The 26,235-nt window shown below is 38.6% G+C and overlaps 4 protein-coding genes across 7 annotated transcripts; 2 read left to right on the forward strand and 2 right to left on the reverse strand.

The window, feature by feature from the left end:
- Positions 1-449: 449 nt before the first annotated feature.
- LOC104440597 lies at positions 450-7,061 on the reverse strand. Of its 4 annotated transcripts, XR_005550544.1 has the most exons (14): positions 6,919-7,061; positions 6,651-6,772; positions 6,379-6,510; positions 5,970-6,100; positions 4,605-4,820; positions 3,528-3,706; positions 2,957-3,057; positions 2,603-2,758; positions 1,874-1,929; positions 1,725-1,782; positions 1,396-1,516; positions 1,201-1,311; positions 880-1,089; positions 521-819 (listed from the first exon to the last, which is right to left on the reverse strand). XR_005550544.1 is itself a non-coding variant. In XM_010053503.3 (13 exons), the coding sequence occupies exons 1-13, from the start codon at positions 6,926-6,928 to the stop codon at positions 995-997; spliced, it is 1,488 nt and encodes a 495-aa protein (XP_010051805.2). In that variant the 5' UTR covers positions 6,929-7,061; the 3' UTR covers positions 521-994. The 4 variants fall into 4 exon arrangements, 3 of the variants coding, with proteins under 3 accessions (XP_018728325.2, XP_010051805.2, XP_039167456.1); XM_010053503.3 differs by having other exon boundaries at positions 521-1,089; XM_039311522.1 differs by having other exon boundaries at positions 521-1,089; positions 6,379-6,505; positions 6,919-7,055.
- Positions 7,062-7,244: 183 nt separating this feature from the next.
- LOC104440598 (protein PLASTID TRANSCRIPTIONALLY ACTIVE 14) lies at positions 7,245-13,126 on the forward strand. Its single transcript, XM_010053505.3, has 13 exons — positions 7,245-7,395; positions 7,492-7,659; positions 8,008-8,145; positions 8,354-8,479; positions 8,625-8,753; positions 9,716-9,805; positions 9,907-10,057; positions 10,277-10,386; positions 10,840-10,911; positions 12,186-12,291; positions 12,387-12,590; positions 12,683-12,722; positions 12,836-13,126. Exons 1-13 carry the CDS (start codon positions 7,336-7,338, stop codon positions 12,912-12,914), a joined length of 1,473 nt encoding a protein of 490 aa, XP_010051807.2. The 5' UTR covers positions 7,245-7,335; the 3' UTR covers positions 12,915-13,126.
- A 7,093-nt stretch (positions 13,127-20,219) lies between these two features.
- LOC120293010 (28S ribosomal protein S33, mitochondrial) lies at positions 20,220-22,035 on the forward strand. Its single transcript, XM_039311753.1, has 3 exons — positions 20,220-20,318; positions 20,440-20,679; positions 21,759-22,035. The coding sequence occupies exons 2-3, from the start codon at positions 20,459-20,461 to the stop codon at positions 21,847-21,849; spliced, it is 312 nt and encodes a 103-aa protein (XP_039167687.1). The 5' UTR covers positions 20,220-20,318; positions 20,440-20,458; the 3' UTR covers positions 21,850-22,035.
- Positions 22,036-22,803: 768 nt separating this feature from the next.
- Positions 22,804-25,037, reverse strand: LOC104440600 (cationic amino acid transporter 5). The gene has a single exon (XM_010053507.3). The coding sequence runs from the start codon at positions 24,825-24,827 to the stop codon at positions 22,956-22,958; it is 1,872 nt and encodes a 623-aa protein (XP_010051809.1). The 5' UTR covers positions 24,828-25,037; the 3' UTR covers positions 22,804-22,955.
- Positions 25,038-26,235: the final 1,198 nt, after the last annotated feature.

Raw genomic sequence — 26,235 nt, forward strand, 5'->3', positions numbered from 1 at the left:
TCTGCACTTGCTGCCTATCATTAGGAGTGCTTTACTTTTTCTCGCTGAAAGTAGCGGCAGCAAAATTGATATATGATCCCGACACCCTACCCAAACTGCTCGACCACAAATTTGATCCGTCCACATTTAACTAAGAAAGTTCTGACAATTTGCAAAAGCATTGTAACCGTATCCAAACCCGCAGAAATCAAATAATTCAACTCCCTCAATCCAGCTTAGCTTGAAATCGAAAAAATCGAAAGCCAGGTGAACCTGAATCTGACATAAAGCCTAGACAGGAGATCCTAGGAGAGATCTCTATCGTCTCTCCGACATCATCCTCGCATTTGCGGGCTCTCAGGGCCTCGTACATGCAGCTCTTCCTCCACATTGAGGGGTCAAAAAATCTTTGATTATCGCATCTTCTCAAACAGAAAAAAAAGATTAAAGGGAAGCTGAGCCATTGAGTAGACGCCAAAATTCTCCCTAACAATTTCCATCACTCCACTCCACAAGTGTTAAGAGCTACATTCTCTCGCAATAGTGAGAAGCCAGTTGAAATGAAGGCAAAGATAGTACTACAAAAACAGCTACATCCAAACAAAGGCTTAAACAATTTAGAAAGCACAGATCCCAACTTATAAAATCATGTCTGTTTGCAGAACAACAAAAGGGAAAATAAAAAAATAAAAACAAAACACCACGTGACCTAAGAAACCGGTTTAAGATTTTGCTTGCTATCGTTGAACTAAAAAGCAAAGTTATAGCTATACAAAGTCAGCACTGCTTTTAGGCCGAAAAAAAGGTCTCGTGGATGAACCTCAATTCATATCCTCCAGAAAGATGAGTTATTCCTCAAGACACCCACCAAAAAGTGCTTATCACAACTCAGGAGTATAACAGGTCAAATTGGAATGACGTTCGGAGGCGCCAGCAAGGCTTAAGCATCCAACTTCAGCATTCATTTTCCAGATGCATGGATCATTAGTTGAGAGTCAGATATCAGAATCATGAATCAGTACCATTGCACATAGTATAATCCATCCTGTGACCCAAACCATGACCCCCAGCTCTCATGCTGCCCATGTGAGTATCCCATATGGTTTTGTCCTTTGAACAAGTCAAAACAATCAAGTCAATGGGCATAATTAGTAAATAATACCCAAAAACCAACAAACCATGGAAATTGGGCTTAATCTAAGTAAAGATAAGTTGTATTACTTTCAGTCGACTGGCAGCAAGAAACTAAGGGGACCGAAGTTGAAAATCTCTCCTCAAACAGAAGTTTCCCAGACTTGATATTCCAGAGCCGCGTTAAGCAGTCCTCTCCACCTAAGGTCAAAGGCATGCTAAGGAAGTCAGTAGATTCTAGTGACGATTTTAAAATAAAAACATCCAGAGAATAGCTATAACCACCTGACAACAGAAATTTCTCTGATGGGTCCGTCCCAAGCTGTGTACGGGTATGGGAATTCACTTGCCCTTCATAGGACTGCACAGGTCCTTTTTTTATTTGACGATGATCATACAGATTGATCTGTTCATTAATGAGACAAATAATGTGAACGAATCTCTCTGGGAATGTGTAGCAGCCATTGTTCATATTAAAGTGTACAATGACCTATCAATAAGACCTCATACCACTCATATAGACATAAATTTCAAAAGATTACCAGACTGCACAAGAAAAGTAAACTATTTTGCAGAGGAAAACAAATAAAAGTAGATAGATTATGGACACTAACCGAGCCATCCATAGAACTCGCTAAGAAGTACTGGTCATACAACTGGAGTGACACCAAACTAGTTGTTTCGAAGTAGGTAAATGTTAGCAAAAGCATTTGCATGAAACAAGTCAAAACAATTATTTCAATGACATTAAAGGCAAACGAACCTGCAAATAGACTTCGGCATATAAGTTGTATTGGTTGGACATATTTTTCCAGAGAGCTGCAGGTATCAAATCCCAAGTTGCATTACCAACGACTTGAGAAACCCATGATGCATTCAAATAAAGACATCAAGACAAGGAAATTTTCAAAAAAGATTTAAATATGAAAAACGAAATGTTACAGGAAAAGCCATTTACAAAAGCATAAGCAAAACGTATCACTTGACATTTTTCTAGTACTCTCCTGTACTCTGACAAGAGATTCAGACAGCATTGATGCCAAAAATTATATAAGCCAAGTTGAGAAAGTAAAGATGAGAATAAAAATACTCTCAGCCAAGCCTGAAAAAACCACAAGAATCCAAGATTCTACAAGAGCTTAAGGCAGTTCTTGTCACAAATGTGGGTCGAAAGCCAACAGCTTTTCTGAATGGAGGGGAAGAAGATCGAAATAATGGCCATTCAGCACATCTACTTCATAATTCACATCATCAAAGATTTTACTGTTTTTCCTTTTGCTTTTTTTTTTTTAAATCTCACAGGTCATGCACTTTGACTTCTTTTTAACCCAAAACATACTAATCTTTCATGATAGACAAATATCAGCGCTCAAATTTGCACATAGTCTTTTCATTATTTTTTGAAATTAGAATCATTAATTAAATTTGGGTGGGAAAGCAAATAAGTAATTTTCATTTCTAAAATTCTAAACAAAAGTGCCCTAACGATTACCTTAAACCATTGCTTTTGAGAATGCCCATGAAATTTTTCTGAAGGAGAGGAAGGTATCTGATGACTGATCAGTCTAGAAGAAGACACCACTTGGTTTTCTCGGACATCGACTGTAACAATAGCCCCATTTCTGAATCCACACAATGCGATATTTCCCTTCAAGAAGGATTAAAGGTGTCAGCATCCAGAGAAAAGAGGAGACTGCTTATCCATTAAAGGCAAAAAAAGAAAAGCTTGTTTTTCAACAAAAGATAAACATTGTGATTGCCAAAATAATAATCCACTAAAAAGAAGGAAAAGCACAAAACATCATGCTTCTATATCTTTGGAATCTTGAAAGACATGAAGAATTACCGACTGGTCAAATTGCAATGCCAGAACATCACTTTTACCACGACACACCCAGGATTCCACCCCATTTTCCAAATTGACCACTGCAGCTCCCAAATTCGTGCCTAGATATACAAAGGCAACATATAAATAATGGAAGAACTAGCCAGAAAAAGTCCAATTGAATTAGAAAAACATCCTTGCTTTGGTTTAATAGCTAAAGATTGAGCTTCATACGAACATGCAATGGTGAAAATGCAACCACAGTGCACAGAGCAAAACTTGGCACCAGGAACTAACTTATATTCTTAACCACAAGTTCAATAAATGCTGCTAAGAAAAAACCCTCAAACATGAATCTAGAAGTAAAAAATAAAAGATAGGTCAAAGAAGAACTATGTATATCATTGGTCATGCAAAGGGATCAGCCAACCAAGAACCTGATCTGACATACTACAGTAGGTTCTTCATGCTTGAGCAATTGCTAAGTTCTCACAGTTTCAAAGATTCAGCAACTAATGGAAGCTTCCCAAAGAGGATAATATTTGTGTGTGCACTGGACGAGTGTCAAAGAGAGAGAGAGAGAGAGACTTGCCAACAATTGCTCGACTGCCGTTAGAAGAGCAATCTGCTGTCCATATGGTACAATGGAAAGAAGCAATATGACACACCCTCCGCCCTACGGTTGAAGCACGTAGAGGAAAATCAAAAGGTTCAGCTAGATTAAGGATATGAACAGAACCACCGGATCTATCTGAACCTAAAGTACTTATCCTGCATGCGGGTTAAGGTATCTCGTCTTGAAAGAATGTCTTCATAAATCAAAACCACAAAATCCTAAACAAGTTTGTTTGCCAAATACAGAGAATGCTTTTTCCTTTCAATTTGTTCAGAGTATTGAAACAAACTGGATGAATGACTATTTAAAATTGTTTCGAATAAGATGGTGGAAGTCACAGTATTGCTAATCCAGACGAGATAATTACAACTAAGGCACACCAGAGCTTTTAAATATGATCTTTTTTGAATTTGGAGCAAACAAATCAAGAAAAAACCTGGAACATCAAAGTACAATGACAGTATAGAAAGAACCTTTACCTATTATCAGCACACAAATTGGCTGCTTTAAGAGAATTTGAAAGCAGAAAATTGTCACTTCAAAAGAATGGTTCATAGCTTACTACAAATATGAACAACAAACTCGGGGAAAACAGCCAACGAATAGACCAAGATATTTAAATTAGCTAAAGAACATAGATGACATGCACCTAGAGACTAATTTATTGTATCAAAAGAAAGAACCATTCATTTATGGACATTTAATTACTAGAGAGCAACAAAAGAATGAACATAACATTAAACAACAAAGAACATGACCCATTGAATAAACCTATATTTTCAGTTCACAATGCCCAGCCTCAACATGTGAATTGGAGCATAAGACAGTGGGAAGCAAAGGTAAAGAGATCGCAAATCTAGTCATTAAGCAAAGAACATTAAATACGATCATTTAAATTCCAGAGAGGTGCCAGACACCAGAGTGAAAGTCAAGCAAAGAAAAACAAGAAGATCAAGTGAGTATGTAATGATTATATAAATTGAGAAGGACAAGAGGCAAAAATCATGTAACTGTGACTAAAGAGTACAGCACATCCAACTGAGTAAAGGATACAGTGCTTGTTGAAAATGATTGCCATCAACTGTAGTGGATCGCTTTCTTGGCATTTTAATGCAGGAGACGCCTGAAGGAAATTGTGCTGTTGTAGGTCTCCAAAGATGAACAGGGACTTTGCAATCTTCATGTTCTCTTTTAAGAGGCCACACATGTTCTGGCATGCAATCGACCCCATAATCAAAATGTCGGCCAACTTTTCCAACTTCACAAAAACTGCGAAAAGCACCAAACTTTCGATGCAATAGCTTGTAATAAGTTCATCTCATCTATTAAAAAAGATAGATACACATTTTGTCTTGATTTGAGATTCCATTGAGGCAATGACTTGGGGTTCTCTGAAGAGTAATAGAAGTTCTATTACTGTATGATCTTCATGCCACACACAGCTCAGTATTTGAACTTTCAGTCCAAAATCTCAAGTTTCTTGCACTCATCTATATTCTTGGATGAACATTTTAAGTAAAAAGCAATATCCTTATTCTTTCACATAGTTCTTTGTGTCTCTATCTAGCAAGACTATCTCTTCATATCCCAAAAGTTGCAAAACATCCAGAATAATTTTTCAGATTATGAATAGAGAAATATTTGAAAAGAATAATGAAGCAGCAACATCAGCCATGTACTCCACAATGTAAGGATTATATTATTAGATATAGCTAAGGAAAATGGCCGCAGAAAGAAGATAAAAGAAGAATGATGCGGCTCATTTTTTCTTTTCTTTTTTCTTTTTCAAAAATCCAAAACCAACAAACCAAGCTGTGCAGCCATTCATTATGAAATAGTGTCCTCAAGCAGGCGTGCATGGAATAACAAGGCAATAAATTGGCCATACTTTAGAGCAACTATGCAAAATCTACACCTAGATGGTTGTCAAGACAACAGGTATCTCAAGCAGAAAGTGCTCGAAAGTACAGATGCTCCATTGCAACTGATCTATAAGAACACAGAGGACTTAGATACCAAATCAGATCTTTAGCATCAATTCTGTGGACAAGATTAAACAAAGATGGCCAGGTGAGAGCATATAGACAGTGATGTGAGAATGACGAGCAAGACTCAAAGAAGCCACCGAAAGATGTAGTAGACTAAGCTACAGAGTTCATAGGACATTTATTGCATTGACTTGTCAAGCAAGAAAAGAGCACATTCAAATCAAAAAGGAATCATTCTACATCAGCTTGACTTTAAAATTAAACTGACAAGACAATGGCTGACAATACTTCTGTGCAGACACATGTTCAGCATTCCAATTCCAAATACCCACGGAGCAAACTTGGAGGAAGGACAACACTAGCTTATTGCCCTGTAATTTCGACTGGGGATCAAAATACTCAGATATGGAGAGCATGGCGAGCAACACACCTCAAAGAGCCATTCATGCCCCCAGCCAGCAGGCCAACTGTTGCAGTTTCACCCTCTGGTGTCATTATATGGAGACGCATCTGTTCCAAAGCACCATCAGCCATCTTATCTGTCCCGTGAAATGCCCACACCTGCACAACGAAGCATAAAGGTAAAGCTGCGCTCTGGGTTGGTTGATAACAGGGATCCTATTGGGTTTAGATAGCCATGAAGGCAACTGCAGCAGGTCATATCATCTTCACAACAAACTTCACATCCCGGGTTCTTAATCAAGCCCTTTATAAAGTTGGAAAAAGAACGTTTCAATCAAGCATACTCTCATCCACTTAAGAAACTGCGCGCGACATTGAAGGCAGTGCGATTCACACCTGAAGGCCAATTGGTGAAAGAACAGAAGCAATAACAGTACCTGAGGATGGGAAACCTGAATCTTGAGGAACTCGTCCTGGAAATTACACTTGGCATGCTTCAACCATGAAGGATTGCCATTCAATTCCCTCATCTCAAGAAGAGTGGACGTTCGGCCTGAGACGGGTCTACGCTGAAACCATCAGGGGGGAAAAACTAATCACGCAAACATTATGCAAGGGAAACTGGTTACTCCAATGCCATGACCGCAAAATCAAAACTTTTTTCCTGATATGAGAAAATCTCATGTAAAAAAAGCAAGAATGAAAGTACCCGAGCGGGAGTCGAGCTGGAACTGGAGCTGGAGCTGGGGGGTTTTGATTTGGAGCCGGGAATGGGGCCCTTGATAGGGAAGTACCGGTTCTTCTCCGCATCGAAGTAGTACCCCGGAAGCTCTGTTCCCACCACATTCCACAAACAACCCATCAACACAAAGAAGGAGAAGAAGAAGAAAAGAAACAGAATACCCAAGAAAGACCACAAAAGCCAGAGACAGAACCAACAGAATCGTAGAGAGTTCCAGGACGATACTGAGACGAACCTTGTGGCATATCTTGGCGAGGCAAGAAGAAGAAAAATTAACAACAGGGCTTTGCGTTGGGATTCCACCGCTAGCAAAACAACGACTCGGTGGCGGCTTTCTTCTAGTCGGGGCCAAGCGGCGCGGTGCAGAGGACGACGATCCAGTTCTGGCCCAACGAACTGAAGAACGTTCGGAAAGGTCGCTCCTTTATATATATATATATAGTCGATTTCCACAAAAGTTCTTTCCTTTTGCTAATAAAAATAAATACAAATGAAAAAGAATTAGACCGGGCGGGGAATTATCCATTTCCTCTTGCTACAGGGTAAAGCTCCCCCGGATCAGCTCAGCTCATCTCATCTCCGTTTGCTGCTGCTGCTGCTGCTGCTGCTGCTCCTCTTCTTGGAGAATCACTGCTGGCGTGCTTTGTCAAACATGAAGCTCTCTGTTCCTCTCCCTCAGCCAAACCACTTCTTGACCTCTTCCCTTCAACAGGTCCAACCCATCTCTCTCTCTCTCTCTCTTTCTCTTTCTGGGTATTGAATGATATTGTAGGCAGACTCTCAAAAGGTCACCTTTTTTACACGACAGTGGAAGCGTTTGCCTGGGGGAATACCACCGGCAAGACCCGGACATCACCTGGACCGCGACCGGCGAGCGTCTAACGTTGGACCCATAACGGCTGCTCTTTCCTTGGTGGACTCGCCTTCCTCGTTCCCCCTCTATCAGCCTCCCCCTGCCCAAGAATCTCTCTCCGAGGTAGCCCCCGACCCAGTTACCAACATTCATCTGTATGCAATGCTAGCTCTGCGTATCGAATTGTGAGGAAAAGAAGTAGCTTGCTGTTTCTTTTGATTGCTTCTTCCATTTCCACTGCACACTTTCGAGGGTCTCTGTTTGCCTGCCCGTTTATCTCGAATTGCAGCAGAAGTTGCCCGCCATCTATTTGTAAGAAGTCTACATTACATGCATGCTTATGTCTTTTACTGCGATTAGGAAGGCCTAGAGGATTACGTTGACCGTCGTACGTAAATCTAAGGGGATACAGTGATGCATGTCTACTTTCATTTGCTAAGTGTGATTTCAACTCTGGATTGTACTCTACAGCTCGAACCAGCAGACCCCGACTTTTACAAGATTGGATATGTTCGAAGTATGCGAGCTTATGGAATAGAATTCAAGGAAGGGCCTGATGGATTTGGAGTCTACGCTTCCAAAGATGTTGAGCCACTGCGCCGTGCTAGGGTGTGTGGACTGTTTACTTCATAAGACATTTCGTTGAATCAATGACTGTGAATCTTCATGTGCTTGCATTCTTCTTCTTCTTCTTCTTCTTCTTCTTCTTCTTTTTGGTGTTTGATGTGAAATCTATTGTCATGCTGTTGTAATTTACAGTTGGATTCTCTCAAGGCTACTTCAAGATAAGGCATGATGGTCTTTTGCTTTTGTTCAGGTAATCATGGAAATTCCGCTGGAACTAATGTTAACCATTAGACAAAAGCCCCCTTGGATGTTCTTCCCAGATATAGTACCGATTGGTCATCCCATTTTTGATATTATTAACTCAACCGATCCAGAGGTAATTCGCTGCTGTTCTTATTCAGTGACATAAATGACCGTTTGTTCTAGTCTTGTGTTCCCAAAAACAGATGCTTCTGCAATTTTTTTTTTTGGTAGCATGTATATCACTGACAAGATAATTACATGTGATAATTTACTTGCAGACGGACTGGGACCTGAGAATGGCATGTCTTCTTCTATATGCATTTGATAAGCAGGACAACTTCTGGCAGTTATATGGGGACTTTTTACCTGGTGCAGATGAGTGCACTAGCTTGCTTCTAGCAACAGAGGTCATTATTTTCTATTATTTATCTTTTCCTTTAAGCTTTGAATTGTTCTTCTATTTAGATGAATTTCTGAGTTCTTTTAATTCTCTAAGCAATGAGATCTTTTGAGTTATCTCTCTTTTCTTTTCTTTTTCTTTTTCACTTGGACTTTGACAAAATTTTTGCCTCAAACTCCATGTAAACTCTATGTCAGACTTCCTGTCTCCATGAGTATCCGCTGATTTTAATCTTAGTGCAATATGTCTTGGTCATTAAGCTTTTGGCTGATGAAAGGCTGGAGCACTGCACATATGCATCTATTAACGTATCGACATGGAGCCGTTACCCTGGCTTCTGTATCTAGCATCATCGTTAACTTGTTTCTCTTTGTAGTTAGGTTTCTCTGTGAAATTCTTCAAGCATTCACACAACATATGATAAAATCATAATACTTCCGTGTGTCAAATATACTTTCCGCTGTGATTTCTTATGAATGTTAAGCTTGCTTTTCAATGTATATAAGGATGTTAAGAGGCTAAGCTATATGGATATTTGAATATATTAGGTAGCTGTAAATTTGGAATAAATCTTATGGTGGTTCCATTGCTTCTAGTAACAATAACAGAAATGCTGAATTTGAATTGACAGATTTATTAAAAAAATTATTAATTCATTGATCTAAGATTGGATTGATTCTAATTTTAGTGCCATTTTTTTGGGGTTATTCTGCGGTTGAACGGCAAATGATGGCAATGACACTGGGATTGGCATTATCACTGAAATACTGCTGGTAGCGGCCTCTATCGACTGCTAATAGTGTGACTTTTTAACTCAGCACTATACTGGTGATTTTGGTAGCCGCAATGGCCACAACTGCTATATTGTAGCCACTATAATGGACTATTGGGTTTTTGGGGAACACTCTGTTTCCTTCTCCAGCTTTTTCTTAGAACATATCTTGCTCATTCATGGATTAATTGCTACAGGGGGATCTTCTGGAGCTGCAGGATCCAACCCTTGCTACAACTATGAAACAACAGCAAAGACGTGCCTTGGACTTTTGGGAAAAGCATTGGGTTAGTTGACCCATGCTGTCCATATGTTATGTAGTTATAATTTTGAATGGTATACTTTTCTCTTTCGCTGAATATTTATCTGTGGTCTTAATATCCCCTAGCATAATGGTGCACCACTCAAGATTAAGCGTCTTGCTCGCGATCCTGAGAGACTCACTTGGGCAGTGAGTGTGGCTCAGTCACGAAGTATTGGCATGCAAATAAGGATAGGCGCTCTTGTTCAGGATTCTAATATGCTAATTCCTTATGCTGGTTAGTTTTACACGCCTTCAAATGGTACTTATCTGTAATTTTCTCTACGTTACGAGATTCATTTGTTCACAGTGGAATTTGCTGTCTACTTGAATTTTTGTATTTTGTCAATGCTGTATATATTGTTGCATCTGTTGTATTCTCTTCATTAATTCCCACTTTTGTTAACAGCTGTCAGACTGACTTGACTTTATAAAATACCTTTGGGTGGACATGCAGACATGCTTAATCATTCTTTTGAACCAAATTGTTTTCTACATTGGCGCTTTAAGGATCGCATGCTTGAGGTGATGATAAATGCTGGACAAAGGATAAGAAAGGGAGATGAGGTAATAGTTACATTTTTTTCTCTATGACACATTCACCTTTCAACAAAATAATTTTTCTTGTAATTGTTAGAGGCAGGCCAGTGAATCTAAGTGTTAGGCACTGAATGTTTAAACCATCAATTAGTACATTTGGTAGAATGAACCAAGGCCTTGACATGTCATGGAATGTCAGATGGTATGGTGGTTTGGTTAATAATTGTTCTTAGATGATTGGCATTGTTTTTTGCCTGCTAGCCGGAACCAACACTTGGTGATTCTGACATGTTAGATGTGAAGTTGCTTAAATTTCACAGCTTATACAGTTCTGGACCTGGAGCAGCTACTTATGTCATTGCTCATGATGCTACACTAGCTCATAGGACAAAGGCTTTTTGAAAATGTCATTTTTGTCTTTTAAATGAATGATGGGGATAGTGATAGACTGTAATTTGGTTGAGTCTTTCGATTTGACAGATGACAATCAATTACCTTGGCAGCCAGAAGAATAACATGTTCATGCAAAGATACGGCTTTTCATCACCTGTGGTAAGTTAATGCTTTGTGAATATATGATTTTCTTATGTTTACAAGCATCAATTATGCAAACTGCTTTACTGAGTGGCTTGTCTTTATGCATGCTGCACCTGATATAACCTGATATAACATACAGTGAGGGTTAAGCCCCATGGTCACCAGAGTGGTTTTCATACATTCTCTGTCCTGCCAATGGTTTTGTGCTTCATTTAGGACAACTTTGGCTAGCTAGCACTATTATTCTGGGAGTAACACCTTCTATAGGGTTCTAAACACACAGGCACTTTGGTGATATATCTTTCTTTAGTGTTCTTTATTCAAAAGAGAATATGATCTAATTGAATGGAGTGATAGGATGGAACTTAAAAAGTACATGTATAAGATGGTGTTTGTAGAAAGGTGACTGCTGATGCTCTGACACTGACAAATGAGGCAGAAGCAAGGGAAAATGCTATACCATGGTGACAGATTAATGAGAATTAAGTAGACAGTGGAGATCAGCCTGAAAAACTTTTTTAATTGGTCTGTCATACCTAGACAAACAAAGCATTGGTTATTTCGAGAGTTGATTCGTAATTGTCTCTTTTAGATGCCATTCAGCCTTGGTGCCGGTTGCTCGCAAAAACTCGTCAAGAATCTATAATTTTTTTGAAAATGCAAGATTGATAGTAGAGGTGAAACAAAATACAAAACTCTAATGATTACCTTGTCAGAAGATTGACATGAACACTCCAAAATAAGATGTCAACAATTTCAGCCAACTCCAGATGTTCTTCCATCAATACCCTTTGGCTCTTTCATCAGTGCTAGCAAGATGCCAAAGATTTCATCCAATTCCACTTATCTTTGTGATCGGAGGCGTCTAAATGACTCTTGAACTTACAGTATTGCAAACTGAACAGCTTAAGTCAGGAGTGAGTCTGTGGCTCAAGCTGTAGAGATACCTCTACATCTGAAGCCATCAATAGCCCTTAGCATATACTTAGTCCTCTTTGTCATCTGGAGAGCTTTCTTGCCAGGGTTGCTTGATCTTGTACGGTCTATTCGTGAAATATGGATCTGCCTGTGTTACTTTCAGTGTTGCATGGAACATATGGCGAATAATTTCTCGGCCTCTGATTTCAATTGTTTTAGACAGTATTTATGCGTCTTGCCAGTTGTGAAGCGTGAGTGTGGTGATTTTTTTACTAATATGAAATCGTTCTTCAGTTTCCAAGTTGTACTTGCAGTAATTTAAGTATCTTTGCAGAGCTAACTCCTTGATACACATTGCTTAATTGTGGCAGAATCCTTGGGATGCTATTGAGTTCTCTGGCAATGCTCGAATTCATTTGGATTCGTTCTTGTCTGTCTTCGACATAGCTGGCCTTCCTGATGAATATTACCATAAGAGTATGAAAAGGACCAATCCCCTCATCATTGTTTCCACTATATAACAGCACCCCAGGCATTTTACTCTGCCATTATTGTCTGAATCTCGTAAACAGGTCCAGATCATCTAGCCAATGTCGGAGGCACTTTCGTGGATGGAGCCGTCCTTGCAGCTGCAAGAGCACTACCCACTTGGTCAGATAGAGATCTGCCTGCAGTGCCCAGCGTGGAAAGAAAGGCAGCAAAAGAATTGCAAGAAGAATGCCAACGGATGCTTGCGCAATTCCCTACAACATTGGAGCAAGACCAGGAAATACTAGGTAAAGAAAATATTAAACTAAATCTAGTTGCTTGGTTGATTAACTTGATTATCATTTGATATGCGTGATATCCACTTTAATGCTATTCACAGATTCCACGCCACAAAGTAGGACATCCGAAGCTGCAATTAAGTAAGTTTTTCTCATCTGAGCATCCCAGGAACTTCATGCTATTTGAGTACCCAAGTGTTGATATCTGTTCGATCCAATGCTCAGTGACAAAGTATAACCTTTGATATTCGCAGGTATAGGCTTCATCGGAAGTTGTACATACAAAAAGTCATCCGGGCGTTGGATATGTATCAAGAGCTTCTATTGTTTTAGCCCGCACATTTTCAAATGATAGCACACCGAATCTTATGATAGAGCAGTGGTCTACTCCAGTTTTGAGTGTGAAGGGGAACTTTCCTTCAGTTGGGCACCGAACCATTACGTCATTTCCATTGGAACAATTTTTGTACCTAAGGAAAGTTCGTGACCCAATACTTCAAAATTGCATCTCGATTTGTTCAAGAAAAATCATTCCCATTGACTTATCTTTGTGAGCAGTAAGTCCAAAAATCGAGTCAATGAAACATCGGGTGAAAAATTTATGCCCAATCAAAATTTGGTCAATTCTGTCTAAAAAACAAACAAATATGATGTTTAAAAAAAAAAAAAATTTAACGAATTCAAAACATCAAGTCACAATGTTCATAAATCGAGTCACTGGGATTTAGGACAAAACAATTCTTAAAAATGATATCTCTTACGTCTTTTTTCATTGACTTTATTTTTGTACCTACAAAAGTCCATGGCCCCATACTTAAAATCATGTGAAAATATTTTCCAAAAAAATTCCTTGACTCTATTTTTATACCTACGGAAAGCTAGTGACCTACTACTTAAAATCACATCTCGATAAATTCAAGAAAAATTCATTCTCTCATTGACTCAATTTTTGTACTTATAGACTTTTCATAGGTAAAATCAAATCAATTAGAATATCAAATGAAAAACTTATGTCCAATCAAAGTTTAGTCAAATTTGTCTAAAACACACTAACAATTTTCCCAATTTGATGAATTCAAAACATTGTGTCTCAATTTTATACATCCATTTTTTTTCAACAAAAGTACAGCGCAAGTGCCAAAACTTGACATAAGAAATTTAAATGCCAAAAGCTCCGAAATGTACACTCAGTGCCACTTTCTTTGAAAAATTGGACATTATAGTGCCAACTTCGATGAAGGGTACTAAAAATCCAACGTGGCTAGAAAGCTGAGTCAACAAAGAAGAGCCAAAACGACCTTATTTTGCCTCTTATTTGAATTTTAATATAAATATTAATTTTTTTAAAAAAAAAAGAGGAGATTGTAGAACAGCGAAAGCTTGCAAGCCTTCATTGCCGATTGATCAGGGTCAGATAGCTAGTGGTGGCCCTTGGCCCAACTGGACAAGGGCCAGCAACCCTCATCAAATCTAGGAGAGGGCCACAGCCCTCATCCCAAATCCGCGTGAGGGCTTGCAAGCCCTCGTCATCGGTCCGGTCAAGGTCGTTGGCCCTTGGCCACAACCTGATGACCTCGACCGACCTTCCCCCCTCCTCCACCATCGCCACGCCAACGATGGTGGAGAGTTAGCGAGCGAAGGCTTGCATAGCTCTCGCCTTTCTGCAATTTACTCCTTTTCTTTTTTAAAATTTTTAAATAATTTAGTTTTAATTTTAATTTAATTAATATTATATTTTGAGGCAAAATGATGTCGTTTTCAGCTTACTAACCTTGTCAATGTGCAAAATGATATTGTTTTGCACTTGTCTTATCGGAAAAATATCTTGTTGACATTTGGTCGAAATCTCTCACCGTTAGTAGTTAATTGATCCATTTTGCTCCAATTTTGATACTTAAGTATATATTTCCAAACTTTTAGCACTTTAAGTGTCCTCCGTGCCAAATCTTGGCACTCAAAGGATCTGCACCTCATTTTCTTTCAATAGTACAAAGAAGAATTAATTATAGATGCTAAGACAATGCCAATAACAACCATGTTTAAATTTCATACATAAAAAAAACTACGAACAAGTTTAATTTAATGATGTTTCTTCCTATCATCAAATTATCTCTTTATGTTTCTGTGTGGCATTCAGTTTGCTTAAAAATTCATAAAAAAATAATAAAAAAATACCTTCAATGCATCAACCACTATTGTTGCATATCATATGTAATTTCTTTAAAAGGGTTGTTGCCATATCATATGTAATCTCTTTAAAAGTTTCATTCAAAAAAAATATTATGGTTGTCAACTTCAGGCCAATTAAAAGAGCTTCAATCTTCTCTTGTCCGGGAATTGTATGCTTTGGGCCAGTCTTAATAGTATTTTTAAGAGCAAAATTTGGATTCTGGAATTAGTATCGACACCTAGTCCCACATTATGAACATACTCTCACTAAAAATTAGCCATGTCTTTGCAATGAGGTATAGAACAAGAGCTCCCAAGCACTGATTAAGTACTGCCCGAAATAGTTAAAACTTGGCAATTTAGTTGAAGGTGAAATCAATCAAGCAAAATAAAATTTAAACTTGTTGGGGAAGATAGAATTTACAGCTTTCAAGATTATTCCATATTTGTTTTAACTTGACCAAAAAGCTCATCATTGAGCTCAGATCTCTTCACCGTTTTTTTAAACAATTTACTCACTAGCTTAATCCGCTCATATAAGCTTGGCAGAAAGAGTCTATTGGGAAAATCAACACCCATGTACTTCACAATTATCTTGAAGAAGAGCTTTGTTGCTGGGGAAATTGATATTTTTACATCACTCTATTTTTTTACTAAAAAAGTCCATGATCCGATACTTAAACTCACATGAAGATATTTTCAAGAAAAATCCCATTTTTTATTGAATCTATTTTTATACATACATAAAGCTACTGAACAAATGCTTAAAATCACATCTTATTAAAGAAAAATTCATTTTCTCATTAACTCAATTTTTACACCTACAAACTTTCCGTAGGTGTGACAATAATTGCAAAGACAGTAGGTGCAAGAATTTAGTCAATAAAATATTAGATGGAAAACTTATGTCCAATAAAAGTTTGGCCAAATTTGTTTAAAGAACACACTAAAATGATTTTTTTTTTTTAATTTTCCCAACTTGATGAATTCAAAACATCATGTCTCAATTTTATATAACCATTTTTTCAGTGATAAAGAGAAGAATTAATTATAGATGCTAAGGCAATGCCAATAATAACCGTGTTTGAATTTTATGTGTAAGAAAACTATGAAAAAGTTCAATTCAATGATGCTCCTATCATCAAACTATCTCTTTATATTTCTAGGCAGCATTCAATTTGCTAAAAAAATCATAAGGTTCCAAAGTACATCCAACCATTATCATTGCCATATCAAATGTAATCTCTTTAAAAGTTTCGTCCAAGAAGATTATCATGGTTGTTAACTTCCAGCCTATCAGAAGAGTTTCAATCTCCTTACGTTGGGAAATTATATGCTTTGGGCTAGCCTTAATAGTATGTTTAAAAGCATTCAAACTACTAAATGAAAGAATTTGGATTCCAAAACCAACACTGACACCATGTCCCACATTATGGATATACTCTAACTAAAAATCAACCATCTCCTTATTAGGAGGTATTGAACACGCACATAAGTACACAAGCTCCTAAGCACTAATTAAGTGTTGTCTAAAATAGTTAAAACTTGGCAATTTAGCTAAAGGTGAAACCAATCAAGCAAAATAAAATTTAAACTTGTCAAGGAGGATAGAGTTTATACCTTATTCCATGTTTGACTTAACTTGAACAGAAAGCTCATCATTTAGCTCAGATTTCTTCACCATTTTTTTTATACAATTTGCTCACTAGCCTAATCCACTTATATAAGCTTGGCAAAGAGAGTCTATTGGCTAAATCGACACCTATACTTCACAATTATCTTGATATTTTTTACATCCCTTTTCCATTGACTCTATTTTTTTACTAGAAAAAGTCCATGATTTGATACTTAAACTGACATGAAGATATTTTTTTTTTTAAAAAACCCATTTTTCTATTGACTTTATTTTTATACATACAGAAAGCTAGTGAACTAATGCTTAAAATCCCGTTATATTGAAGAAACAATCATTTTCTCATTAACTCAATTTTTGCACCTACATGCTTTCTGTAGGTGCGACAAGAACAATATTTGTGAAACGAGTCAATAAAATATGATGGAAAACTTATGTCCAATCAAATTTTGGCCAAATTTGTTTAAAGAACAAATTAAAATTTTTTTTTTTTAAATCCCAACTTGATGAATTCAAAACATCATGTCTCAATTTTATATAATCATTTTTTCAGTAATAAAGAGAAGAATTAATTATAGACGCTAGGCCAATGCCAATATCAACCGTGTTTGAATTTTATGTATAAGAAAACTATGAAAATATGTATAAGAAAACTATGAAAATGCTCAATTCAATGATGTCTTCTCCTATCATCAAACTATCTTTTTATATTTCTATGCGACATTCAATTTGCTAAAAAATTCATAAGATTCGAAAGTACCTCCGATGCATCAGCCACTATTGTTGTCATATCATATGTAATCGTTTTAAAAGTTTCGTCCAAGAAGAATATTATGATTGTTAATTTCCGGTCTATTAAAAGAGCTTCAATCTCATGGGCTAGCCTTAATAGTATGTTTAAAAGCGTTCAAAATATTGAATGCAAGAATTTGGATTCTGGAATCAGTACTGATACCATGTCTCACATTATGGACATACTTTAACTGAAAAACAACCATGTCCTTACTATGAGGTATTGAACATGCATATAAGTACATAAGCTCCTAAGAACTAATTAACTATTGTCTGAAATAGTTCAAACTTGGCAATTTAGCTCAATGTGAAATCAATCAAGCAAAATAAATTTAAACTTGTCAAGGAGGATGGAGTTTACACCATTAAGGATTATTCCATATTTGATTTAACTTGAGCAAAAAGTTCATCATTGAGCTCAGTTCTCTTCACCTTTTTTTACACAATTTTCTCACTAGCTTAATCAACTCATATAAGCTTGGCAGAGATAGTCTATTGGCTAAATCAACATCCATGTACTTCACAATTATCTTGAAGAGCTTTGTTGCTAGGGAAATTGATATTTTTCACATCCTTCATCCCATTGACTTTATTTTTGTCCATGATCCAATAACTTAAACTCACATGAAGATATTTTCAAGAAAAATCCATTTTTTCAGTTGACTCTATTGTTATACATACAGAAAGTTAGTGAACTAATGCTTAAAATCACATCGAAAAAAAATTCACTTTCTCATTAGCTCAATTTTTGCACCTACAAGCTTTCCGTAAGTGCGGCTATAGGTGCAAAAACAGTAGGTGCGAGAATTGAGTCAATAAAATATCAGATGGAAAACTTATGTCCAATCAAAGTTTGGCCAAATTTGTTAAAAGAGCACATTAAAATGATTTTTTTTTTTAAAGTTTTCCCAACTTGATGAATTCAAAACATCATGTCTCAGATTTTGTATAACCATTTTTTCAATGGTAAAGAGAAGTATGAATACTTACCCCCCAAAAAAAATAGAAGTATTAATTATAGACGCTAGGGAAATGCCAATAACAACCGTGTTTGAATTTTATGTATAAGAAAACTACGAAAAAATTCAGTTCAATGATGTTTCTCCTATCATCAGACTATCTTTTTATATTTCTGTGCGGCATTCAATTTGCTAAAAAATTCATAAAGTTAAAAAGTACCTCCAATACATTAGTCACTATTATTCCATATAATATGTAATCTCTTTAAAAGTTCCGGCTGTTAACTTCTAGCCTATTAGAAGAGCTTCAATTTCCTAGGTCCGGAACTCATCATGGAGCTATGATATGCAATCTCTTTAAAAGTTTTATCCAAAAAGAATATTATGTTTGATTTAACTTGAGACTCATCATGGAGCTCAAATCTCTTCATTGGTTTTTTTTTATACAATTTCCTTACTAGTTCAATCCGCTCATATAAGCTTGGTGGAGAGCGTCTATCGGCTGAATCGATGCCCGTGTACTTCCATATTATCTTGAAAAGCTTTGTCTATGGGGAAATTGATATCTTTTACATCTTTCTTCCCATTGACTCTATTTTTATACCTAGGCAACGTCCGTAACCCGATACTTAAAATCGCATGAAAATATTTTCAAGAAAAATTTCTTTTTCCTAATAACTCTTTTTTTATACCTATGAAAAGCTAGTGATCCAATTCTTAAAATCACAGCTCGATATATTTAAGAAAAATTCATTTTCACACTACTCAATTTTTGCACCTACAAGCTTTCTGGAGTACAGGGCATTGATTTAGCCGATAGACTCTCTCCACCAAAAATGTCAAATCATGGACTTTTTATAGGTACAAAGATAGAGTCAATGGGAAGAAGGGCGTAAAAGATATCAATTTCCCTGAAGCTCTTCAAGATAATCATGAAGTACATGGCAATCCGATAGACTCTCTCCGACAAGTTTATATGAGCGGATTGAACTAGTGAGGAAATTGTATAAGAAAATGGTGAAGAGCTTTTTGCTCAAGTTAAATCAAACGCCGAATAATCCGGAAAGATGTAAACTCTATCTTGCCTGACAAGTTTAAATATTGTTTTGCTTGATTGATTTTATCTTCAGCTAAATTGCCAAGTTTTAACTATTTCAGGCAATACTTAATTAGTGCTTGGGAGGTCATATACTTATGTGGATGTTCAATGCCTCCTAGCAAAGACAAGGTTGGTTTTCAGTTAAAGCATATCATACTGTGAGAGATGGTGTCGATATTGATTCCATAATCCAAACTTTTGCTTTGAGTAATTTGAGTGCTCTTAAACATACTATTAAGGTTGTCCTAAGCCACATGATTCCTAGACGTGAGGAGATTGGAACTCTTCTAGTATGCTGGAAGCTGACAAACGTAATATTCTTCTTGGATAAATTTTTTAAAGAGATTACATGATATGGTAACAATAGCAGCAGATGCACTGGAGGTATTTTCGAATTTTATGAATTTTTAAGCAATATAAATTTTACATAGAATTATAAGGAGATCATTTAATGATAGGAGGAAACATCATTAAATTAAACTTGTTCGTAGTGCTTTTATGTATGAAATTCAAACAAGGCTGTTATTAGTGTTGCCTTAGCATCTATAATCAGTTCTTCTTTATACTACTGAAAGAAAATGGTTGTATAAAATCGAGACACAATGTTTTGAATTCATCAAATTGGGTAAAATTTTAAAAAATCATTTTCATGTGTATTTTAGACAAATTTGACCAAACTTTGATTGGACATAAATTTTTCATTTGGTATTCTACTAACTGGATTTTACCTACAAAAAGCCTGGATGTGCAAAAATTGAGTCAATGGGAATGACTTTTTCTTGAATATATGAATGCAACTTTTAAGTATTGGGTAGCGAACTTTCCCAGGCACAAAAATTGTTTTCGAGCCAATTGAAGAGATTGGAGTACTGCAGACAACAAGCTCCAGCCCTCGAGGGCCCATTAGCCTATGAAAGGCCCAGCCCAATCAGCTGTATCATCGTCTTCATCTTCTCCTTTCACAGCAAAACCTAAACCCTCTCTTCCCTTTTCTCTCTCTGTTTTTGCTGAAACTGACGGAGCCAGTGCTCGACTTCCTCCGACTCGACGGGGGGGACGGGGTCTCTAGGTGCAGAAGTCGAGAGGTTCTTCTCATCTCCCTTCTCCGTTGCTCTTTCTCATCGTTCCTGTTTCGCACTGCTTCCCAAGTGGGTAAAGGAGATGGCTTTCTTGCTTATGCGTTTGCTTGTGATTGCATTGGTTCTCAGAGGGGGAGTGAAGGAGGATGAGTGGCGGCGGTGGGCTGAGGAGCTTAATTTCGGCGGCGGTGACGACGGGGGTGGCGGAGGCGAAGGGGAGGATATTCGGGCACATCCTGAATCCCACGGGGCAGCGATCCCCACACAAACTTCTCAGGCAGAAGCTCTTTGGCGAGAAAGTCGCGCAGTGGTACCCCTATGACATCAAGAAGGACGACCCTCTCGTCATGGCCCGTCAAGAACAAGAGTAATCCTCTCTCTCTCTCTCTCTCTCTCTCTCTCTAGCGGACATAACGAGATATGCATCTGTATGTTTATGTGGCGAAGCATGCCGGACTTTGTGGTGCCTGGTTTCACTGAATTTGGCCTTTTAAAGATTGGATTGGTGCCTGAAAGTATGGTGCTGTTACCTAGTGAAGGAGGAGGGTTCCTCCTTTGATGCAATTATATATTTAGAGGGAACAAACGTGAGATAGGTTACTGAATGTGAGGATCTCAAGTGCATGACGAAGAAAATCCAAGAAATCATGTAAATCTTGCAGTAAGCAAGGACTTAGCCTGGGATGATCGGAATGGTAGTGCGAGAATGTTAATCTACTTTCTCCACCTCAGTTGAGTAGGCAATTAATTCAGTTATCACTGCCAGTTGGCTCCATGTACAAGCTTAATTTCTGCTGTTAAATGTGTGCTCGATCCATCTCTTCTGCTATTGTCCTGGACGAACTTTCTAACTATCAATGTGGCATCAAGGGGATGCCTATTGTGTTAAACTCTGTATGCTTTGTTACAGGACAAATAATGTAAGATGAGATTTCCACTATTTGCAGTATCTGTGTTTGGTGTTCAGTCTGCATTTCTATTGCAAGTTCAAATGGAAGTTTTGGCCCATATTCTTTTTGAGTTCTTTCTTGAGCCTAATCGTATGCTGCAAGTAGGGATATCTCCAGTACAAAAGGAAGGTTCCAGGGTCAGTGCAGTTTTCTTTGGTTTTTCTAACGAGTGTTTGGGGGGGGATCCTGGCTGCTGAATTGGTGTTGCGCTGAAATTATCTGTGGCCAGTGATATTTTTGCCTCTAGTCAGCAGAAGAAAAAAGAGAGAAGAAAAAAATAATGGGATCACTTGCATTATATGATATTAGATCACCCCTAGCTTATTTTCTTCACTGTATAAACTGTTTTTCATTCTGTCTACTGGAGCAAGCTTGCTAGCTAGGATGACTTCTGATTTTGAAGTCTACTCGTCACGCAAGATAATGATGATTTTTGTATAATTATGCACTATGTATTGTACTATCTGACTTTTTTTTTCCCTGAACTCTTTTCCAGTCGCTTATCAAAGCTTGAAATGTTGAAGCGTCGTGGGAAGGGACCACCCAAGAAGGGCCAAGGAAGACGTGCTGTGAAGCGCAGCAAGTGAAACTGGGATACTCACGTTATTTGTGCACATTTTGACTCATTGTCAGTTAGAATTGTATTTTTGGCGGTTGATATTCTGTTTATCTAGCTCTCTTTTTTCTTCCCCTTTTGTAATGAAGATGTTTTGGCGAAATGAATGGGACATGTCATTTAATAGTATTTGAGTCATAATTTAACTTTGTCTATGTGACTTTATCCCATTAAAATCAGCCATTGTTCATCAGTTGTCTGTTGCTAAGCACCATCGACTCTAGAGTGCTGGTATTTCAGCCTTCAGAATAGTGATTAAGTTAGGTTAAGTCTTACTTTCAACCTCCAGTATATATTGGTTGGACATGCATCACAAACTCAGCTGAATTACAGATGTTGATTATCTTGTGTGGTTACCAGAAACATGTTGCTAATCCAAAGTAAATTTTCTCTCGTAATTCCAAGTCAATTTTCATGCTTTCATCAGTTACAAAATCCACTTCAGGAGCCAGCAGGCATATATAGTCCAACAAAGAGGGCAAATCTCAGTGGAAGCATTTGGATTCGTTCTGTGTTTACAGACTTGGCATATCGGTTTGCATACATCACAAGGAACAGGTAAACGATGGAAATGCGGCTTAGTCAAGTGTTGGTGTGCTGAGTGATTTAATGGAGCAACTGGGGTTTCCTATAGTATCAGTAGAACCCAGAACATGCTGGGGCGATGGTGGAACGCGACAGTTGTCATTGTGCATCGTAGTTCTTATATTATGACCGAATGTAAATAGATGGTCCATAGCTCAGTACAATAATACTGTTGAGATCAATCGATCGTTTGATTTGAACTTAGCGTTTCATTTGTACGCGTCTCCTGCACTTATTTTGGGTATTCTCTGTGAAATGAGTACATATAAGCTTCTCACCGACCGAAGAAAATTTGCTCGAAAGGCAGCTGCAAAATGAAAGCAGGTGATGCTATGGAGACTAAATGGCAAAAATACTATTAACTTTGTTATTTCTGGCAAAGAAGAGACAGATTCTTGCTATTAATTATCTAGAACTTGCTGAACTTTCTTCGTAATATTATTGTAAGCCTAAACGGCGGATACATATTTAGAGCTTGAAAGTGTGAGACCTTTAAGGGACCTCCCCTACAGTATCGTCACTGCAGCAGTAGAATTTAGCCACCAAGTTCAGGATGGATTGGTGGAAAGAAACATGCGCCTCCGGTGTCTTGCTCTTGCCATCGTCTTCATTGTCAGCCTGCTGAAGTTTCTCCTCGGGTTGCCGTGGCGGATGTGCCACGTCATAGGTCGCATGGACTCCGACAAGAAGATAGTAAAGGAGCATCACTACGGTGCATATCCCGAATCGTACGAAAGCCTCGGCACCCAATGACCCCATTAGAAACAAATTCGTTGCTATAGACAGTGATGGAAGCCATGGGACGAGCGGAACTCCCCAAAATTTTGGCGTCCTCTGCTGTGGCAGGAAATAGTAAATCCCAGAAGTGCCCAAGAACCAAAGTGGTACAGTTACGCAATACCCAATCCAGCCTTTTGGGTTCAATCCCCAGTAAGCTGAAGTCCCCATAGAGGAAGCCACAATTATGAGCAAGAAAGCAACCAGCATCGACAGGTTCTGTGGAGGTGTTTTGTCTCGTACATAGTACCTCCTCACGAGAAGAGCGACTGCCATCATCGTGAAAACGAACAGCGTGCTTACAGATAACAAGCTTGCAAGTACGTCCAGGCTGGAGAAGAAAGCGATGACAGCACTTGAAATTGTAATCAGAAGGGTTGCGTTGATGGGAGTTCCAGTTTTCGGGTGGACAAGCGCGAACCACGGTGGGATCATGTGGGCTCGCGCGATATGAGTGGTGTACCGTGCTTGGCCAAGCGCCCCGACGAGAAGAACTGTTGTCATGCCCTTGAGAGCACCGAGAGCTACCAGATACTTTGCCCACTTCATTCCCACACTTTGAAAAGCCATAGAATAGGCTGCGTTCTCGTCTATTTCTGTGTACTTCTGCATCATGCTAAGCGCGAGAGCCATCAGGCAGTATATCACCATGATGATCGACATTGAACCGAGCAGTCCTAGCGGTATATCTTTCGAGGGGTTCTTTGTTTCCTCGGCCATGGTAGCTATGTTATCAAATCCACCATATGCAAAATATACAATAGCCGCTGCTTGGAAGACCCCTTTAGCCCCGAAAGGCATAAAAGGTGTCAAATTAGAAGTGTCTGCATGAATAAAACCTGCAATTATGACAAACAAAATTACCACGGTGTTGATTGCAGATGCTACCCAGTTGATGGACGAAGTGTGCCTCGTGCTGATCATTGCAATTGTGGCGGCAATAGCCAGAACAGCAACAGCAATTGGGTCCAGGAGATTGTAACCATCGTGAAGACTCGTATGTATGCGTAACGAGTTGGAGGGACGGTTCAGTAAGCTTGTGAAGTAGGAAGTCCAAGCCCTGGCAACTGCTGCAGTCCCAACAATGCTTTCCAGGAGTAGGTTCCCTGCTGTTATGAAGGCAGCGAAATCCCCTAGTTCTACTCTCAAGTAAGCAAAAGATCCACCGGCCACGGGAATTTCTACTGCAAATTCTGTGTAGCAGAAGACCGAAAGCATAGCAGACACACCCGATGCCACATATGACAGGACGATGGCCGGTCCAGCATGTTTATGAGCTTCTTGACCAGTGAGCACGAAAATGCCTGCTCCGATGACCGACCCGAATCCAAACCATGTGAGATCCCACCAGTTTAGGCAACGTTTCATGTCGTTCTCGCTCCGTTTCCGGAGCTCCCCGAGCTCAGTGATATCATCCGACCTACTTTTGATCCTATCCTTCAGCCGGAACCACGTCTGCCGCAACGCGGATCTGTAGGATCCCCAACTTTTAAATGATTCTTCTGGGAAGAAATCTTGCTTGCTCCATCTCCAGTAACTTCTTCCTCCAACCTGATCACTGGATGGTTCTTCGCTAGAACTTTTCATGGTTTCTCTAGACTGAGTTCTTGAGATGGAAGTTTGAGATACTAGTTGGAATCTCTACTGGCCACTCCTGGATAGACGCGCCATTATTTGTAGGAAAAGATGCTGTCAAGTGTCTGATACTCCACGTTCATTCATCCAATCACTACTCGTCTCGTCTTGACCTTTTTGTCGACGACAAAGGCTGGGAAGGTATGACTAACGACAGTCAAGCAGGATTTTTCTGATCGTTGCCTAGTGAAATGTCCATGTTCTGGATATAATAATGCATACTCCCGTTGTCTTGTGAGAGATTCTTTCCTATCGTAACAGACGGCGAAAGATTCCCTCGGTATCAAATCAACTAGAGACGCTTCATCAACTTGCAAGTTGCAGCGGACAAGCCGAAACGTTTCCCCACTTTCTTTATTCCCCTCCCAGTCTCGCAGCCACAGCTACTTATCATAGCTTATCACTTTGGTGAGTAAGCGACCCCCTGTTGGAAAGTCTACTAGTTCATGGACAGCAAGTGAATGATTTTTCTCAATCTTGAATCATGACAGTTTTCCTAATTTTTCTCATCGATATGAAGATTCCTAGACGGGAAAAGTTAAAAGCAGAAGTTCAAAATCTTCGCTATGGCACTCAGTGTAATACCACAATTTCTCGATTGCTCATTAAGTCCTTTAGCTTCTTTTATCTAACTTACACTGATCATTTGCTTGCTGATGTTGATGTAGTGCTACTTTATTTTATTTTATTTTAAAAAGCACATGGAAGTGATTTTATCATTACATTAACATCACGTCAATATTCTTGGCGAGTAATTTCAATGAACAAAAATCAAAATTAAGGAGCTTAGATGCGTGATCCAAAAGTTGTAACACTAGATTGAGTGCCGTACAAATTCAAAACTTTTAGTATAATTTTCTAACCTTTAGCGAGATTACGGGTCCAAGTCAAATTCTTTTTTAGCCTTAGAAGATAAATGAGTGTTCCTGTATTTGCAAGTAGATGATGTGAACCCGATTGCGCGCTCCATGGATGGAGTCAGAAAGAGTCGAATCCTTTTTTGTCAAATGATTTAGGGAGAAGAGTGGTGCTGGTGCTGGGCATTTTTCTTCCAGGGGACCACGGATCCCTAGAAATTTGGCTTTTGGCAATCAGTCTAACTTGGAAAGAGAGGTGATATCAACTGACCGCCCTGCTTCCGCCCGGCTCCTCCAATATTTCGCCTCTGATCGGGACAGCCAATTGTCCCGTCACGCGGACTTTTGTCGACAACGATGACAACGATGGCGATTTTGTCCTTTGAGAACTCCAAAGTCCTCGGCGTACATCACCCAAATCATCTTATTCTCAAATTTATTCCAGTTCCCTGATAAAGTTCATTAGAATGGCTCTAAACAACGTCATCTTCTCTGCCGGGGAA

The sequence above is a fragment of the Eucalyptus grandis genome, chromosome 4, assembly GCF_016545825.1.
Source record: "Eucalyptus grandis isolate ANBG69807.140 chromosome 4, ASM1654582v1, whole genome shotgun sequence".
NCBI classification, from domain to species: domain Eukaryota; kingdom Viridiplantae; phylum Streptophyta; class Magnoliopsida; order Myrtales; family Myrtaceae; genus Eucalyptus; species Eucalyptus grandis.

Bases quoted from the DNA above. Each gene is read 5' to 3' on its own strand.
- LOC104440597 (XM_010053503.3), bottom strand. The intron at 2,759-2,956 runs GTAATTCTTCAT...TCCTTCTTGAAG, and splicing joins CATTGCAATTTGACCAGTCG to GGAAATATCGCATTGTGTGG. The intron at 1,517-1,724 runs GTTAGTGTCCAT...ATTAATGAACAG, and splicing joins CGAGTTCTATGGATGGCTCG to ATCAATCTGTATGATCATCG.
- LOC104440598 (XM_010053505.3), top strand. From the start codon at position 7,336: ATGAAGCTCTCTGTTCCTCTCCCTCAGCCAAACCACTTCTTGACCTCT. The intron at 9,806-9,906 runs GTTAGTTGACCC...AATATCCCCTAG, and splicing joins ACTTTTGGGAAAAGCATTGG to CATAATGGTGCACCACTCAA. The intron at 10,912-12,185 runs GTAAGTTAATGC...TAATTGTGGCAG, and splicing joins ACGGCTTTTCATCACCTGTG to AATCCTTGGGATGCTATTGA.
- LOC120293010 (XM_039311753.1), top strand. From the start codon at position 20,459: ATGAGTGGCGGCGGTGGGCTGAGGAGCTTAATTTCGGCGGCGGTGACG. The intron at 20,680-21,758 runs GTAATCCTCTCT...ACTCTTTTCCAG, and splicing joins ATGGCCCGTCAAGAACAAGA to TCGCTTATCAAAGCTTGAAA.
- LOC104440600 (XM_010053507.3), bottom strand. From the start codon at position 24,827: ATGAAAAGTTCTAGCGAAGAACCATCCAGTGATCAGGTTGGAGGAAGA.